This window comes from Rhinoderma darwinii, chromosome 5 (assembly GCF_050947455.1).
Source record: "Rhinoderma darwinii isolate aRhiDar2 chromosome 5, aRhiDar2.hap1, whole genome shotgun sequence".
NCBI classification, from domain to species: Eukaryota; Metazoa; Chordata; class Amphibia; order Anura; family Rhinodermatidae; genus Rhinoderma; species Rhinoderma darwinii.
Window position 1 is genome coordinate 140,362,252 of NC_134691.1, and position 20,355 is coordinate 140,382,606.

General features: G+C 39.3%; 1 protein-coding gene across 2 annotated transcripts in view; it reads right to left on the reverse strand.

The window, feature by feature from the left end:
• The window catches only part of CDKAL1 (CDKAL1 threonylcarbamoyladenosine tRNA methylthiotransferase), an 845,495-nt gene that overhangs the window by 56,084 nt on the left and 769,056 nt on the right, over positions 1-20,355 (reverse strand). For both annotated transcript variants that reach the window (XM_075826579.1, XM_075826580.1), the window contains exons 14-15: positions 6,834-6,917; positions 4,297-4,461 (exon numbers count right to left, since the gene is read on the reverse strand). In XM_075826579.1, coding sequence (XP_075682694.1) covers positions 4,297-4,461; positions 6,834-6,917 — 249 coding nt within the window. The remainder of the gene's footprint in view (positions 1-4,296; positions 4,462-6,833; positions 6,918-20,355) is intronic.

Sequence of the window (20,355 nt, forward strand, 5' to 3'; positions counted from 1 at the left end):
CTCCGTCATTGTTAACATTTGTTTACCATGCATTGTAAAATAAGGGGGAAAAATTCTCCAAGAAACAATCACGAAATTACATGGCTGAGCAAACAGTCTTTCTTCCATATGTTAAAGCTAGGGCTACATTTTCTGTAGCCCCAAACATTTCAGTTCAGAAAGAGCATAAAATGATGCTTAGAAATGCGATACACATTTTCATTTCACACTTCATCAGCTTTTACAACCGGGCCTTGGTGAAATGTAAGACAGGGCCTGGAAGCTCGCCACATTTACCAAGGTAAAAGCTGACGACCACATCTTTGCTATGTATTTTAATTAATTATTGGACTAAGGACATTACTGACTGCAGTTAAAAGGGGTGTGGAGGGCACAATTCGTAAAACTCCCTTATGAGATAATGCCTATACTCCACCTCATACACTGTGGAGTCAGCCATTTTGTTAGGCAATGCTATACTTTCTAAAATAAAACATGTCAAAGTGATCACCGGAAAAAAAAAAAAAAGCATAAAGTATATATAATTGATTTACTAGGAACCAGTAACATTTCTAAGGAAATAAATCATCTGGTAGACCACACATTTTAAAATCTTATTCTATCTAGGTTATGTGCACTTTACATGGGAGAATTTCCCATAAAATAAAAGTATCCCAATAAAAATAACACGTTGATGTGTCTTCCGTCAAGTTGTTAGAAAGTTCTTCAAGTTAAAAATGTGTCCACTCTTACTTTTGATTGAATTTGGTCAAGGACTCCAATTTTTTAAAGAAAACAAAACATTTTAATACAAGATCATGAAATGCTAGCAAAACCCTTGACAGGCTGCAATTCACAACCAATGGGTGGCCACACATAGACTCATATAGCATAGACATTATCATGACAGAGTCAGATCGCAAAATTGTGTTTTGGTTTTTTTAATCTGGCAATCTCGCGACACACATCTCAGGTAGGTGTGTGATGGGCAGATGTCCACATACACAATATAAGGCCAAAAATGTGTGTGTACATATATATGTTTGTATATATATATATATATATATATATATATATATATATATATATAGTGCCCACCAAAAGTTCCGGAACACCCTCATAACTTTTGAACGCCTCGAGGTAGAGGGTTGAAATTTGGTGGGATTTAATGGGGTCATAAAATCTACCAGTTAACGCAAAAAAAAAACCCACCCCAAACATAGCTTCATCCGAAAAACCGGTCCAGTTGAAAATCTGATGATTATCACCAAATCGTGTCATCATTGTATCGCAAAATTCCACTCTTCTGTCTAATAATCTTCGGATAGCTCCTGAACTAGACGTATTTTATAAGGATGATAATGATGCATCTTCAAAATTTGTCGGACTGATGTGGCGCTGATATCATTTTGTTGCGCTCCACTTGAGATAGATATATGAGGATTATCACGTACAGTGAGCAGAACATCTAAAGCTTTTTCATCATTACTAGCATGTTTCGGTCTTCCGGATCTTGGTGCGTCTTTAATTGAACCGGTTATTTCGAAACGATGAACAGTTCTTTTAACAGTTGACAATGAAATTGGATCACGGATAGGATAATTGGCATTGAATAAAGCCGCTACTTTTCGATAGGATCTTATTTTTTCTTCGCCATACCCTCTCATCATCAATAAAGTGATCTTTTCCGTTTTGGTCAAATGCATTTTGTGATAGGACAATAGAAATGTACAAAAATGAAAATTACTCTCCGAATTAGTGCTCTCTGAAATTCACAAGCGACTACCGAAATGTGTACACATGAAATCATGTTACAATCGTAGACCAGGTCCACTTTGTATCGCCGAAGCTGATTGTAATAGTACGTAATTTAAAGTCACCTTGATGTGACATTCCCAAGCTCATATACACACGGCCACACACATTTAGGATTTTACCCGCGCAATACATTTTGGGTAATGCTAACACCGCCGGTAGCCGATAATGAAGATGATAATTTAAAGTTAAATATCTCAGCGAAAAAAACTCTCAAAATCGATTGTGGCATTGTTTTCGTATTGAAACAGTTGACCGTAGAATATCTAGGAGGGAGGAAAATTCACAACCCGATTTGTTGCAATGTTGGCATCCTATTACAGTAACACGCTGGAATTCAGTGATCTCTTTAGAACGACCTATTTTTTCACAAATGTTTATAAAGGCAGGCTACATGGCTAGGTGCTGGATTGTATACACCTGTGGCAATGGGACTGAATGAAACACCGGAATTTAATTATTAAGAGATGTGTCCAAATTCTTTGTCCACATAGTGTGTGTGTCTAGATCTATCTAATAGATCTAGGACACACACACACATTATATATATATATATATACACACACGACACACATTTTTTTAACTTTAGCATCTATCCTGCTGTAATAACTGTAACTTTGAGAACGTAGAAGTTTTTCTGCCGTTTAGCCTTTTGAATGGTTTAATCAGTTGTCAAGGGAAAACTTTACCCAAAATGCTTTGCCTCTTGCTTTATGAATTATAAATTGCTATTTTTTTTTCCTGTGCATTCCCTGGTTTAATTTATCCTACAGCTATCCAGAAAATACCAAAAAGTAAATATTTCAAAAGCACACTGCTAAGCTTTAGACGCCAGCACTGAGTAGAGCTGTTCCAGGATGGGCACAAACTCATTTACACATTTATAGACATGGCAGTAAACATCTGAAGCATAACCCCTTCTGCTCACCTTTAGAAATTTTAAATAAAAAGGAAATCTCAATGCTATTTCACACTCTCAGTATGAAAAGAAAACCAGTATTCGTAGAGTCTCCTCGGGGAAAACATCAGCATTGTTAAAACAAGAAAGTGTATACAGTATATGTATATGTCACAAGAAAGAAGTGCCGTCTAGACTGTATATTGCCAACAGTTTTCTAAGCACTCTTCAAGTAATGCAAATTTAGGAGGAATCTCTGAATATAACCAAGTTTACTGGGAAGCAGCCAGACATTCCTCTTGTTAAAGTGCTTTTCCAGGTGTACAGAAGTAGCGCAAAGTTTAATTTGAAATTGGAACCTGAAGCTACAGATTACATGTTTTATCCCTACAGAACCTAAATGCTCGAGCAGTTACACAAGAGTGGATAGAAAGTTTCTTGTAAAGTCTTCAAGTGTCAAAACATAGACAGGCAAAAACTGCAAAGTACAAAATCACTAAATATTACATTATGAACTGAACATTTATTTGCCCTTTGAGTGTAGGTTCACTTTTGCCGAGATTTGACACGTCATTTAAAATAGCATCAGTTTGTAGTCTGTTACTAAAGATAAAATAAATGCTATTTATTTCACAAATGAATTGAACAGACAATCCAGAGACCACTGGTGTTTTATCCCCACTGCTTATTAAGGAGGTTTAGGGGGTTATTACACAGGGAGGACCGCCGATAACTTCTTTAAGATCTGGTTCCACTCTTGGGGATGTGGGCCATCATTTTATTTCATGTTCATTTCAATATAGCCTAATAAAATAATGTGATCTATACATTGATCTCTATGTAGTTATTGTATCTTTATAGCAATCTATGCTACAGAAACTAGAACCTCCCCCCCAAGTTTTTCCATCACAGAGCGGTGCTATGGCTGTGTGGTTTTTTTTGGGGGGCATTATTGTTAGCTTAGGATTGCAATTTTTAGACCCTACTCCTGTAGCAACGGGCCTGTGGCTTTTTCCATTATCTTAACACAAATTCCGATACAACTTTAACTTCAGTAGTTACTAGTAGGTTGAACATGTCTTTTCTTATGAAACCATCTATGCAATCATCCAGTAATGAAACCAGCTATGAGTTCTGTCCCTGAACATGGGCATAATGGCAAATTCATGTCTTAAAGGGGTTCTTCGCTTTGGACAATCCCTAAGTGTCCTTTGTCAATAAGTTGATCACAATGTGTTCCCCGGTCTGGACCCTTAGCGATCATCTGTAAACTGTGGGGGGACCTGTCAGTAAGTGTTTGCTTTCACTGCAGCGCCACCACAGAGAAACGTAGGCATTACACAGTGCCCATTTATATCAATGTGTTGTCTGTATAGTGCGGAACAGGTCCTCCAGAGCGAGAGATGCTCTTTGTAACCACTCATACTCTGGCCAAGAGATGAGGAATCTAAACTGAGGACCCCCTCTATTACCTCATCATTTCCTGATGTGGCATATAAAATGGGTTTTCTAAACTAGACAACCCATTTAATTTGCTTGTGAAAAATCTAAATTAAAAATATACGATAAGGTAAATATAAACAGTATTGGGTAAGCACACTCACCTCAGACAGACCAGAAACTTTTCCTTTCTTTAATGGCTTTGTTATGGATGGAGTATAAACCTTTGAATCGGACAATGGATTTCCTTTCATGTAATGCTTTCCTGCTTCATAAATTTCTACTTCAACCATTTTCCCCATGAATGCCAGGTCTTTTGGGACAAGAACCTTGAAAAAAGAAAAAGAACTGAAAATTAAGATTCAATAAGGCCCCCTGTCACAAATTAGAATATGCTATAACAATACCAATTTCCAAACATAACGTTATTAAAAAGGGGTCCCTGTCTTTACAAATCCTCCACCACTGCCATGAGGATATAGTCAGCACGATAGAGAAGTAATTTACAGTAGTTTGTCTTCCAAATGTGCTGAAGGGTATGAAGAGTATCTGCAAGTGGTGCGTTTAAAAACACGGGGCATCATAAACCGCTCCTCTATTCTTCGGACTGCACCTAAACAGTGGTTTAGTGTCCAATAATATCACTATTTTAGGAAATTACTGACAATACCATGATAATTAAATGCAGAGGCATAACTTAAAGTTTCTAAGCCCCAATGCAAAATCTGTATCAAAGCCCCCAACCTAACGTGCCATTTGTAATACTGGTATCTTTTTATGTGGTAAAGGGTTCGACTAATACTTTTGCACCTCCTATTTAGAGGACTTCTAGCTGTCCATTTCAATAGATTCATCTGTACTTTGTAATATAGATATGTATGAACGTAAAGTCAATCAGACAAAATTACGCAATTTTAGGAATTATACCATATTTCAGAGGCAATTTTGCCTTTTTTAAATACATAAGTGTTATCAGCTAAAGCTTGTAAGGTTTCCAGGAATGCAATGTAATATACCATTTAATAGATGTAATTAAAACTGCACATGAAATGACTATTCTCTTATAAAAAGAAGACAGAAAATAATTAGTGTAATTAGGGTTTAATTTAAAATTCCTCCTGCAAACAGTACAAATATGCCGACATGTAAAGGGCTGGTAAAAAAGGCAAAAAATGAAAACAAATGTGTAGACAAAAAAAAAAAGAAAAATGTTAGTCAATGGCTGATATGCAACTAGATAGCATAAATGTGCAAATGTTGGGGCTATACACTTGGTGTATGCGCGGTATGTGGCTAGACGGATAAACCCAAGGATATGCCATAAATATCTAAGATGGAAATAACCCTTTAAGTCTTAAACCCCTTCCCGACATTTGACGTATCCATACGCCAAAGTCGGGTTGGGGAAGTATGGAACGGGCTCACGGAGTGAACCCGCACCATACGATGCCGGTTTCAGATGTATGTTACAGCCAACACTTCAGAGTAATGAGCGGCATTGCGCTCGAGCGCAATCCCGCTCATTTAACTGGTTAAATGCTGCAGTCAATACCGACCGCAGCATTTAAGTCGTTAGAAACAGGGGGACGACCCCCTCTAACAGCTCATAGCGCCCCCCGCAACGCAATCACAGGGGGATGGTTGCTATGGCTGCCTGGGGGCCTAATGAAGGCCCCCAGGTCCGCCATCTTTGTGCACCTATGAAGCCCTACCTCCGGCAGGGCTTAAGAGATGCCTGTCAGAATCACGATATACTGCAATACATTAGTATTGCAGTATATCGTGCAAGCGATCTAACGATCGCTGATTGAATTCCCCTACGGAGACTAATAAAAAAAAGTAAATCTGAGTTAAATAAAAAATAAATTATGTAAAAAACGTAAATAAAAAAAATTAAAAGTTCAAAAAACCCCCCTTTTTCCCATTTTCCCCCTAGAGCATAGTAAAAAAATAAACATAATTGGTATCGCCGCGTCTGTAAAAGTCTGAACTATTACAATATATCATTATTTAACCCGCACGGTGAACGCCGTAAAGAAAATAAAATATATAAACACCAGAATCTCTATTTTTTGGTCACCTCATCTCCTACAAAAAATGAAATAAAAAGTGTTTAAAACGTCGCATGTACACCAAAATGGTATTATTAAAAACTACAGCTTATCCCGCAAAAAATAAGCCCTCATACAACTTAATCGACGGAAAAACAAAAAAGTTATGGCTCTCGGAATTTGGCGACACAAAATACCAAACGATATATATTTGGTATCGCCGTAATCGGATTGACCCACAGAATAAAGTTAACATTGTTTTAATTGCATAGTGAATTCCGTAAAAACAACGCGCAAAAAACAATGGAGGAATCGCTGTTTTTTTCATTTTCTACCCCACAAATAATTTTTTTCACGTTTCCTAGCACATTATATGGCACAATAAATGGTGCTACGAAAAACTACAGCTCGTCCCGCAAAAATAAGCCCTCATAGGACTATATCGATGGAAAAATAAAAAAGTTATGGCTTTTGGAAGGTAGGGAGGAAAAATCTAAAATGAAAATGTGAAAAAGGACTGCGGCAGGAAGGGGTTAAACATTAGATGGATAGGACTGTGATGATTGAACCTTTTTTTTCTCCCACTAGACATTATTTGCTACCACACATCTATCCTATTTTCCCATACGTTTGTATATTTTATCATTTACCTGTTCATAACAACGATTGTGGGCTACGTAGTATTGGAGGTCGAAAGATTCCTCAGTTACTAAGACTTGTTGCTTTTGACCAATCTGTAAAAGAAGAAATGATCATAATGGGAAGATAGTTCATGTGAAGCATTATTGTCCATGATGACATTCAGATGCAACAGTTCAGGCAACATAAAACCGATATTGACTGACAATTCACAATTCCATCATCAGAATACTATGTGGAAGGTAGCACAATGTCTTCTCGTGCTAACTACACAGGGATGTAATCATACTATAGAAAGCTACCCCACTAAGCAAATGTTTACCACACTTTATATAACCCATACAGTGGAATGAAAAGTTGTCAACTATTAGGTGGTGGGCCCAAGTATTGCATCGGAGCTCCACAACTACCCCGCTATAGCTTGGACTTTGCGGCTTGCTCATATATACAGTGGAGGAAATAAGTATTTGATCCCTTGCCGATTTTGTAAGTTTGCCCACTATCAAAGTCATGCACAGTCTAGAATTTTTAGGCTAGGTTAATTTTACCAGTGAGAGATAGATTATATAAAAAAAAAAAAAGAAAATCACATTGTCAAAATTATATATATTTATTTGCATTGTGCACAGAGAAATAAGTATTTGATCCCCTACCAACCATTAAGAGTTCAACCTCCTCCAGACCAGTTACACGCTCCAAATCAACTTGGTGCCTGCATTAAAGAAAGCTGTCTTAAATGGTCACCTGTATAAAAGACTCCTGTCCACAGACTCAATGAATCAGTCTGACTCTAACCTCTACAACATGGGCAAGACCAAAGAGCTTTCTAAGGATGTCAGGGACAAGATCATAGACCTGCACAAGGCTGGAATGGGCTACAAAACCATAAGTAAGATGCTGGGTGAGAAGAAGACAACTGTTGGTGCAATAGTAAGAAAATGGAAGACATACAAAATGACTGTCAATCGACATCGATCTGGGGCTCCATGCAAAATCTCACCTCGTGGGGTATCCTTGATCCTGAGGAAGGTGAGAGCTCAGCCGAAAACTACACGGGGGAACTTGTTAATGATCTCAAGGCAGCTGGGACCACAGTCACCAAGAAAACCATTGGTAACACATTACGCCGTAATGGATTAAAATCCTGCAGTGCCCGCAAGGTCCCCCTGCTCAAGAAGGCACATGTACAGGCCCGTCTGAAGTTTGCAAATGAACATCTGGATGATTCTGAGAGTGATTGGGAGAAGGTGCTGTGGTCAGATGAGACTAAAATTGAGCTCTTTGGCATTAACTCAACTCGCCGTTTTTGGAGGAAGAGAAATACTGCCTATGACCCAAATAACACCGTCCCCACTGTCAAGCATGGAGGTGGAAACATTATGTTTTGGGGGTGTTTCTCTGCTAAAGGCACAGGACTACTTCACCGCATCAATGGGGGAATGGATGGAGCCATGTACCATCAAATCCTGAGTGACAACCTCCTTCCCTCCACCAGGACATTAAAAATGGCTCGTGGCTGGGTCTTCCAGCACGACAATTACCCGAAACATACAACCAAGGCAACAAAGGAGTGGCTCAAAAAGAAGCACATTAAGGTCATGGAGTGGCCTAGCCAGTCTCCAGACCTTAATCCCATCGAAAACTTATGGAGGGAGCTGAAGATCCGAGTTGCCAAGTGACAGCCTCGAAATCTTAATGATTTACAGATGATCTGCAAAGAGGAGTGGGCCAAAATTCCATCTAACATGTGTGCAAACCTCATCATCATCTACTAAAAATGTCTGACTACTGTGCTTGCCAACAAGGGTTTTGCCACCAAGTATTAAGTCCTGTTTGGCAAAGGGATCAAATACTTATTTCTCTGTGCGCAATGCAAATAAATATAATTTTGACAATGTGATTTTATTTTTTATTTTTTATATAATCTATCTATCTCTCACTGGTAAAATTAACCTAGCCTAAAAATTCTAGACTGTTCATGTCTTTGACAGTGGGCAAACTTACAAAATCAGCAAGGGATCAAATACTTATTTCCTTCACTGTATTTTATGATTGCGTTCTACAATGCATACCTTCCGCAGCAATTTATTGCCATGCCTATAGAACATGAGTTCCGAGATGCTATACCATTTTTTAGCAGTGTGCATGAAACTATCAAAGACAGCTGAGCGTTTATCTGCCAAAATGAACAATGAATATGCATTAACCCATTTAGATGTTATGGGCACTTTTTTTTTTACAAATGAATTAGATATCTCCATATAAAGTTCCATTCTGAACCAGTAAGTGATTCACGGTGGGCAACACATGTTCACTTCCTGCTATATATATATATATATATATATATATATATATATATGTATATATATATATATATATAAAACGGGTTTATCACAACACGGAAAGGCTTAACACTACACTGCATTGCCAGGAATAACACCAATACTAAAATGTTAGGAAATAGCTGGACAAAATGTATTTACTCTTTTGAAATGTATACCAACTACTGTAGTTCAAACAACTTGGGCTTACTGGCAGCTAGTTCTAGCCCAGATCACACCATTCGAGATTAACTTTCTAGTTTTGTCCTCTGCTTCAGATCAAAAGCATTACAAATTGCATATATTATCTGAGCACGTACAAATGTATTCAATTAACGCATGCAATACCTTTTACAATGGTTGGAGGCTATAAAGTTTCATATGTGGGATTATCACACAGAGCAGAGGCCTTGACCTCAGAACTCATAGCTGAGGAAATATTTTTATATACCGTGGAGGCTCTATACATTACTGCCATCTATGGCTTTTATATGGCTGGCTGCACATCAGATCCACCCAAAAAAAAAAAAAAAAGATGCAGTAATTCCATATAAATAGAAACCATGTTTGATGGAAACATTTTCACATCTATGCTTCAGAACATATTAGTTTAACATAGCTGTTTTAAACAGAAAAAAAGCTAGCAGGTCTGCAAAGGTATGGAAACCAAAAATATCCACAACAAAGGTGCAGCTTCGGCTTGTGTGACCGCTGGGGGCCTGACCGCTAGGATCCCCAATGTTGCAAGAACTGGGGTCCCAAACCCCCAGTTCCTCCTCTCTGCTCGACTGCAGCGAGGAGGATTTTGAATGAAGCGGCGGTCGAGCATGCACCCACTAGTCCATTCAAAGTCTAGGACTGACGAAAACAGCTGAGCACAGTGCTCGGGTGTTCTTGTCATTCTCATACACATTGAATGGACTAGCAGTTGCATGCTCGAACGTTGCTACATTCAAAATCCTCCTCATCGCAGGTTCTTACGATCAGTGAGGGTTCTAGCAGTGGGGCCCACACCGATCAGACAGTTATCATCTATCCTGTGGATAGGTGATCTTTTTTTTTTCTAGGACAACCCCCTTAAGAATTGTATACCAAACTTGCAAAACATGACTTAGAGGCAGCAATAACTCTTCATCACAAATAAATGTGCCAAAAAAAAAAAGTTGAGGGGTTCTTCGCAACCAATCATATTTTAGCCTATTTTTCCTGTCTGGTTGTTATGGGTAACTTTTCCTTTGCACCAGTTCTTATAGTAGTTTTACTACTTTTACAAGGAAAAAACTAATTGTTAAAAATGAAATGTGTTGCCCATATATGGACAGTGACATTGGTAGCAGTACTGGAGTCCCCAGCCAGATGATTTTCTGCTCGGGGACTCCAGCGATAGAAAACCCCTGAAGTCACTGTTCGTATATGGACAGTGATGTCGGGAGCAGTGCTGGAGTACCTGGACAGAGCGCTAGCTGATGCTCTGAACGGGAACTCTAGCAATAGGCAATGTGCCAGCCCCTTGTGGTCATGCACTTGATAACACAACGTCATGACCGGCACAGGACGCAAGCCCTCAGTCACGTGGGGCTGTGTCCATGCGTCATCAATACTAATAGAATATATTAATATTAATCTACAGGACTTCTGGCACCACTTCACTAGGTTTGAACTGCACGATGAATGTACATTAGCAAGTGACTTCTTTTCACATAAAAATATAAATCCCAAGAAATTTTTGGTCCCCGGATAACCATTTTAATAGGAGCACAAAGATTGCAGATCTGGGGACCCTCCTTTGGCCCCTAGGCTGCCATGACAACCATCAGCACCCCACGATCACGTCATGGGGGAGGGAACAATGGGGCGCCCCCTCACTCTAATGGCTTAGATGCCGTGGTCGCTATTGACCGCGGCATCTAAGGTGTTAAATGAGCCCATGAGCCCGCTCCATACCATACTTGACCTCGGGTAAGGGTTAATGCTATTCCAACAGTAGAAACATAGATAGCTGTAATTTTAAAGTCACCTTGACAGTTCACTTCTTGTTTTAGATGAGTGGTGCCAGAAATGCACTAGGAAAGACATGACTTCTTAACAAGTCCCCCATTAGTCTCGCATACAACATATAAAAGGAATAAAGCGCCTCAGACTACAGTATATTATGATCCCTATTTCATGCTGACAGCCTAATATAATACAACATTTTTCACTTGTATGTTATATTGGACGGTAATCTCTATCCAAGGTTCATTCAGCACTTTCTCTTTAGCTATGTTCCCAGAATTCAGGGACCAAAATTGCATTAGCAAAGTATCTCAAATGTGACAATGTCAAGATCATACAGAAATTTGTGTGATAAGACATTTTATCATATGTTAAATTGTTATTCTACATCATACAAAGCAATGATTTTAAATGTAAAAGATTTATAAAGATATCAGTAGAGGCAGCTTCATTGCCACCACTGGCGTTTCACATCCTCACTCTGCCTTCATGTTACATGGAACTGACATCTAGAGAACTAATGATACTTTCAACAGGAGCCATTATCAGACAATTGTATACAAGAGTTGTTACAATGCTACACATCTATGTGTAAAATACATTATATAATTATATGTGTATACAGGCTTAGGAAAATGTAAGATAAAGTTTACGCATGGGAAGTATTTTTTTGAGATTGGATGCTACCGCAGAATATATTAGGAACGAGTAATTGGCCTTTTATTATGGTCTCCAATTTCCCAAAGGTTTGAGAATATTTTTCCTCATTAAGCTTTAATCCTGTGTTTGTTAGAAAAAAAAAAAAATGGGAGAATAAAGGTTCTGTTCACACCACGGTTGGTGTGTACGTTTACCAATTTTTCGGCGGAAGTGCTGTGAGAAAGAACTTGTAAAAACTTGCAGAAACGTAGCCAGAGTCATCAACAGAATAGGAGGGCTAAAATTCACTTCTCCGCTACTTAATTCCTTCGAGTATATGTGTAGAGTGTCTGGCGGCGATACCAGCAGACAAATAGCCCATGATACAGATATGTCCACCCTTAACTTAACTCTAAACCTGACATATCCCGAGATGTTAAAAAAACAAGCAAAAAAACAACAAACATATCTCCGACGGATGCATCTGATAAATACCATCCGTCGCCCATAGACTCCCATGCTACTGGATGGCTGTAGCCGATGCCTCTGACGGATGTCATCCATCAGCCATCTGTCAACCATCCGTAGCTTATAGACTCCTATTTAAATGAAACATACTTTAACATATATACGTTTTTCTACTGGATGGTGCAATATTGTATTGAATTTGTATAACTTTATGCAATTAGAGAAAAGTTAAGGGTGGACACATCCATAGTACTACTGAAGGATAGGAACACAGGGACAACCTCCCTATAACTGATATGGCAGTACAAATTTAAGATGAATAATGCAGGTCGGGTAGAGAGAGAGAGTTAGGGCCCATTTACACGACGCAAATAACCTCCGTGTGCTGCGTAGGGAAATGACGCGCAGCACACGGACCCATTGGTTTCAATGGGGTTGTTCACACATGCAGGATTTTTCACGCAGCGTGGGTCCGTTGCGTAAAACTCACAGCATGTCCTATATTGGTGCTTTTTTCACGCATCTATCGCCCATTGAAGTCAATGGGTGCATGAAAATCACGCACCACACATGGATGCACATCCGTGTGCGGTGCGTGATTTGCGCACCAATTCAATTGAAAATAAAAAAATTTTAAAGATGTGCTTTGCGTGTGCGTGAATAACGCATGCCACTCGCAAAGCACTCTGATGCATAACGGACTAGATTCACGCGTGTGAACCGGATACGCTCGTGTGAATGTAGCCTTATAGTCTCTGACCTCACTTGCATCATCCGCTCCTAACGTCTATGTCTGGATATAGTGTTGTTGCAAAAACACTGTAGAAAAATGTTCTATTATAAAACACACTTGGCTACAAACTTGCTTCTTTTTGACCTCTGGGTCCAAACACAGGGGGTCAGGGATAGAGAATTCTATCACAGTATTTATAAGGACAGTGGCTCGTTTTAATTCACAGTGATATATTAAAGCATACCCAATAAAGATTAGATTTTGGTTCATCTACATCGCTTGTTCTCTCATTCCTTTCACCTTTCCCACGTCTATTTACAGCAGTTAGCGAGAGGATAAGAAAGAATCAGAAATAAGGCCCCATGCACACGACCGTAGTTTTCATCCATAATTACGGATGAAATTGCAAACCCATTAATTTTTACAGGCCACGGACACCTGTCCGAATATTTACGAATATGTGTCCGGGTCGTAGAAATGATCCGCAAAATATAGAACATGTCCTATTTTTGTCCACAATTGCAGCACTATGTGTACTGTTGGGCTATAGGAAGTCTATGGGCGCTTCCTCTTTTTAGGACGCCTACGGATGTTCATTTGTATTTGCGAACAGCAAAAACCATTACGGTCGTGTGCATGAGGCCTAAGTCGCAGGCGAAAAGTCCAAGGTACAAGTCAGGAGCTTAACTGAGGAACAAGGCGAGGTCAATATCAGTAGTCAATAATAGAGTCAAAATGTAATAGGAACAATAACCAAGCAAAGGATGTACCTTGATATATACGCAAGGTACACAGGTAGAAGTCCTCATTAATAGGTCGCTGGGCCTGATGTCATTGTCGAGCGTCGGTTGCCTTGGCAACCCAATGCCACCATCAATTAGAGAGGGAGATACGGGGCCCGATCCAGCAGTCAGTCATCGGCTAGAGCCGCCCATGGGTACTCGCCGCAAGAACCGGGTGAGGTGAGTAAAAGTTTCTCTGAATGTCAGGTACTGGACCCACGGACAGTACCACTAACTTGAAGAATCAAATGTTAATCAATAATTAACCACTTAATTGACCACCGGGTACTGACCAATGATAATATCCCACTAACAGCCTCTAACGACATAATGAATGTGGCCCCCCAATGCCTAAATTTTGCCCTTGCTGCTCCGATTTCAAATGACTAAAAGACAGACAGTATAGATAGAGATATACATACACAGACACACACACAGACACACACACACACACAGACACACACACACATTCTCTAGACTCCTATGCACCTAAAATGTGCATATAAGCACACACGTACACAAGACTATTTAGATTGGCAGCACAAGCCGCTATAGAGAAGTTGCCTGGCTGTAAATAATAGATTCAGTATGGGGGAAATAAATTCTATTTTAGAGCCTAATAAATAACTCGCTTAAGACAAGTTTTGCCTCCATCAGCGGAATAGTTGAAAATGAATTGCTTTCCGCGATTCACTTTACACATAAATAAGACATTCGCGGGCTGTTTAGGGGGAATGAAGAAAGACACTAAGGAACAGCCTCATATCTCTGCTGCAAGATGGTCTTTCCAAACTCATTCAAATGAAATCTTCATTCACCCCAAGCCTCCGTACACATGCATGATGCAGGAATTAATGTTAGCTCTACGCAACAGATGTATCCCATGCAGGCAGTCCCCTTTTGCTGCTCTGGTTTTTGGGCTGAGTGAGCTGGATGGATTAAGTACAGTACTATAAAAAAAAGTTACAGACGGGCAGGCTCTAATGGTGCCAAATTAGCATAAGAAAAGAAAGCGCCTCAGTCTTTGAGCAGTGGGCAATGCATCTCATTAAAGGCAACTGAATAACCATTATTTGGTCCCCTTCTGAATACTTCTGGCAGAAATACAAGAGAGTGTGTGTGCGCGTTTGCTTTCTTGGCCCAGGCTCTCCAGCTTCAGGGAAAATAGCTCCCTTCTATGGCTGTGCACCTGCAACTGACTGCTCCATTTTGATTTGGTCTCCTGCTGTGAAAATGTAGCTTCTTCAAGCATACACAAGCCTTGCCGTGCCGTTCATAAGTAAATTATATTCAAGGATGTCAGTTGTGACCTAAAAATGACAAGTGCTTTTCAAACTATATGCTAACCATACCACTCATTGCTAAAGCCGATTCTTGGATTTACAAGTACACATTAAAATAAATTCGCTTCACGGGCGAATTATTCAGAGACATAATCAGATGACACATTTGTCGACAAGATGGTAAGAGAGATAAAACTTGTGGAGAAGATTTGTGTGGTCATAGGCGCGATGAGACACTTGAACCATATGGTAGCTCACTACAGAAGGTGTAACTTAGTTAGTTGGATGGCAATATCACACATCGAAAATACTATGTCAAATGGTTTTGTACCACATACTAAGCAATGAGATTAAAAAAGCAACATGTGTGTATAATTTCACGACATAAAAGTTTAATATGTATTGAAATTTAAATACAATTGCGCTATTATTCTTAAAGCATCCAAATTCTATATTAAAGGGGTATTCCCACCTCAGACATTTATGGCATTTCCACAGAATATGTCGTAAATGTTTGATAGATGCAGGTCCCAGCTCTGGCACCCAAACATCTCTAGCACAGGGCCCCTGACCACCGTCCTACCTTCTGCCGCTATCACTGGGCTCCAGCCCCTGCCCTAGAGAAATGCGTGAGTGCCAGTTGTGGAACCTGCATCTACTGGGCATTTATAGTATATGCTGTGGATATGTCATAAATGTATGAGATGGGAATACCTCTTTATAGCAACTATGTTTATACCATGCCCCCCAGTTTTTCAGATTGACCATGGAAACATCTTAAACATTACAATATGGTTTCTACATTACAGAATAGAAAAAATAGAGATAATGGATGGAGATCTTTTTTTTTTGCATTGAGAGTCACGTTCAAATATTCACTAAAACCACCTGTTATATGACTCCAATGGTCTATTCATACGGTGCAGTCAAGTTTTATTTCTGCGATATTCGCAGAAGCGATCTGGTTCTTAACCCGCCGTCAACTGCCAGTTTTGTGGTTCTTACTAAGATGCCGCGTTTCCATGGTATCATTGGCACATTCAAATAGCAGGGAGCCACTTGTTGGAGATATTGGTTTAAGAAGTATAGAGACTATGGTCGATTATGAACATTTGCTATGGGCAGCAATACACACTTTAATATATGCAAGGTGGAGTCACTATATTCTCCTACTTGCGTGGGTTTCTCTTGGGTGGTGTATGTGCTTGAGATGGGCAATTTAGATTGTGAGCCCCATGGGATAGGGAGTAGAGAGAATCTGTGTAAATCTCAGTAAAATATGATAGTGCTATATGGGCAAAATGATGACATCTGGCAATATATGTGATTATTTATATCAGTATAGTATATTCTCTTCCTAAAACATCTAAAATATTAATCACGTAAATAGAAAAAAGGTTTAATCTGCAATTCTGGAAAAGCATTTCGTACGTTCAAATAATCCTAATAATTAAATACCAATATAAGTAGGATATTCAGAATATGAAGATTGTGTATAGCCAAATAATTTAGTTATACAACCATATATAAACCATTTGCTCTACAAAAAAAAAACCTAATAGTCAGATCCTCCATGTATTTAGTTTAGAAATTTTAAAAAAATAAGTGTCTTTTTGGATCACCTTATATAAAAAGATTTCATTCTAGCCTAGTTTCAGTAATGCCCCCACCAAATACTATCTAAGCTTAAAGTCTCTTAACACAACTGAAATGGGATTCTTTCTACTAGAAGGTACTAAATTACCCAGTATGATTTATGCAATTGTCCTGTCTGTTCTATACATTATCAGACACATTGGCAAACCACCATTTAATTACCAACAAAGTGAAATTATACAGTACTTAGAAAAAAAAAAGTGGCTTCTGTCCCAGAGGATACAATGTTACTGTATTGTCCATGTCATTTGCATCTCGAAACAATTATTTACCCTTTCAGAATGTACAATGTTGAACTAGGCGATGTAGGTAGGGACGGGCATTCTGCTGCTAAGCACACAGAAAATAAAAGCTCAAAAAGAATATATACAGCAGCGAGTGCTTGCTGGCCGGAATACAAAAAGCCTCTTTTTCTTCTTCGTGAAAAGGCTGAGCACCACGGACAGCAGATGGAGTTTACGTGACTCAGTAATGCATTAGCTGCCACTCATTCATCTGCATGTCCCAGAGCAACACATACAAAACGGTTGCACAGATGAGCTCTGCTACATCACTCAAACACCGCAAATGAAAATGCTGTAATTCTCTTCACAAAGCTTGCTGCCTGCGCTCTCTAATTTGTAGCCCCGAATTTTAAAGAGACGCACAACGTCTTAAACTACTATTGTTTACACAGAAAGGTCAGCAGATGGGATGCTGATGAAAACGGTCTAGAGGCATAAAATACACTCTGTTCAGATATGGAAAGTAGTTACATAGGCAGTACGGTTAAAAAGAGATATGTCCATCAAGTTCAACCAAGGGATGAGAAAAGTAGGAGAAAAAAGTATACATAGACCAGGAGTATAAATAAAAAAATACATATAAATGAGGGCCTCAAAACCAAAATGGTCTGGTTGCCCATCTAGGTTTACTTTGTTATTAGTAGAGGAAAGCTGAAGCATAAACTACATATAAGGCCACTTTTTAAGATGATCATTTTAGTTCCCCCTCAACCATATCCAGTCTTAAAGGCGAAGTTCAGACAACATGGTTGTCATTTTCTGGGAAAAATAGGAAACTTTATAATAGAGAAGGATCTTTCTAAAAAACAACACAAAAAACAAGTATGCAGCAACAACACACTATAAGGCCCCATGCAAACGATCGTGCCCGCAATAACGGCCCGCAATTGCGGGCACGGCCGGCCGCCGACTGCCCCCCACATTTTCGGGCCGTGCTCCCATACAAAGTATGGGAGCACGGCCCGCAAAATGCAAAAGAACGGACATGTTCCATAATTTTCGGAATATTTCTACGGCACGGACACCCATCCGTAGCGCTACGGAAAGGTGTCTGCGTTCAATGAAAGTGAATGGGTCCATTTTTGCGGACCGCAATTGCAAAAACGGAGGTCTGCAAAAACGGAGGTTTTTTACGGTCGTCTGCATGGGGGCCTAACTGCATCATTTACAAACTGGTATAAGGAGTGTTTCCATCTAGACATGCACTTCAATTCTGCACAACTGCAGTCTGCGAAGGAAACGCATTAAAATAGCCTTTCGGAATTAGTTTTTATTAGAACAAATGTTTTGTATGTATTTAAAATAATATAAAAGAAGCAACATAGAGCTTTCTAATGCTATCAGAAACATAGTAAAAAAACAACGGTCACAATTCAAAATGGTGCAAAGACAGGCAACATTTATAAAGCATCTGGGCCCCAGTACTTGCATGTGTTCCGTGTTCCTGTTTTGAGTTGGGAACATCTTTGTGACTCTGCTGCACGCCACATACATATTACGCAAATTTTTGTACCTCAGTATTGAGCTTTACTCGTGAGATTTTTTGTGGACTGCAGTTGAAAGTTAAAAGTGACTCAAACCTCAATAATCCATTTAGGCAGGTTTGGTTTTAGATTTTTCTTCACACTATGGTTCAATACCTCAGACTGACCACTAGCGTTTTATATGTGGGCCTCGGCTGACTAAAAAGTAGCTGATTCATCTATCAGGTAAACGTCACATTGTATTTCCAACCCTTTACCCAACGCCAGAATAGAGGGTAATACACACTGCAAAATCCTACTTCTCTCTGGCTGTCTCTCTATACATATTTATATATGTGACTTATTCCAATATAGCGTCAAAAGCACTGAAAAATATCTGCTGCATTTCATCTATGTGAAATAAAACACCTGGAAGTATTATCAGCACTTTTTGGACGAGATACAATTGGTAAAATCTCACCAGACTGTTCTATAGTAACGTAACATGAATGAAAAGAAACAGTAAATAAAAGAAGTGAAATCTCGCCATGCTCCATAAATTGATGTTATCAGGCTGAACAGACACTAATTTACATAAGTAGTCAACGGGTTCCACATGATTTGCATTAAAACAGATTTCGGTTGCTCAGATAACAGGACGCAACATGCAAATCTTTGAGTTTTGATTGGAGGGTCGTACTCCGTTGCTATATAATCTGACATTCCTCAGAGGGTATCACTAACCCAAGCCGCGCATTTGTTTCTGAGGTAACGACTTACATTGTTAAAATGTTATTTAATTCCAGCACCCTGTGCCGAAATAAAGCCTGCTGACCTCAATGTAAACCGGAGTTAAGCTTATGTGTTTAACTGCTTGAATCCTATCTGGTGCAGATAAAGCTGCTGTCTGAATCACTCCTGACACCTCAATGGAATCCCATTAAGACCCTTTCACTGCCAGATAGCTCAGTGAAAATGATTTGCAGATCATCGGATTTCCAGAGTCCTGGACCTTAAAATGCTATATAATAAATCAAATCGAAAAAAAAAATAAAAGAAAAATACCTCAGCATATTTTTTCCTTACTCTATTACCATATTATTATGCTACTTATAGATGCATTATCCATTGACACCTTAACGGGTTCTCGGGGGTTTTAACTTGTTTATTGTTGAGTTCTGCTCTTGGGCCCCATGGCTACGATATGCATATGCTCAGTTCTCATCCATGGACATGCTATATGTAAACAAACAGTCCTGTGCCAATAGACAGTCCCAATTCATGCAGGATCTATATTAAATAACATAAGCCATACTTTCTTCAACAGACTATTTATTTGGCAACTATCAGGCTCCAGTTGACGTGGTTGTTGCGTTTTACAGTAGATGGTTGTCTTTTCTCCTTGCAGACGTTACAACGCTCGATACTTGAGGACATAAACTGGGGGGGGGGGGGGAATGCTCCTGTAACTTAAAGTTGCTTTAAGCCAGGAATATATCCATGAAGAGAGAACATTAGATTATTTGTCAGTGGAAGATATACTTCGGTCACAATGTTTATATACCTATATATAGGAGATAAATAGACACAGGGCAAGGGGAGCAGAACAGAAAACGTCGACCCCATGCTGCACAGCACATCAATACTTCAGGGCCAGTAGGGAAATTTAGCATTTGTGCCAATCAAATCTGTTACCGCCATGAAACCACCAACATCTGGGTTGACAATCGTGATGTTTCTTTTTTTTAATGATCAGGACACCTGTCTTACTGGGACTAGCAAATCATTTCTGAAGTCAACAATGAATAGCTGTGGCTATAAACATCAAGCAGGATTGATGGAATCCAATTCTATAGTTTTCTCCATCACCTCTATTATTCTTGTTAGTGTACCGGGCTGATAGACCCCC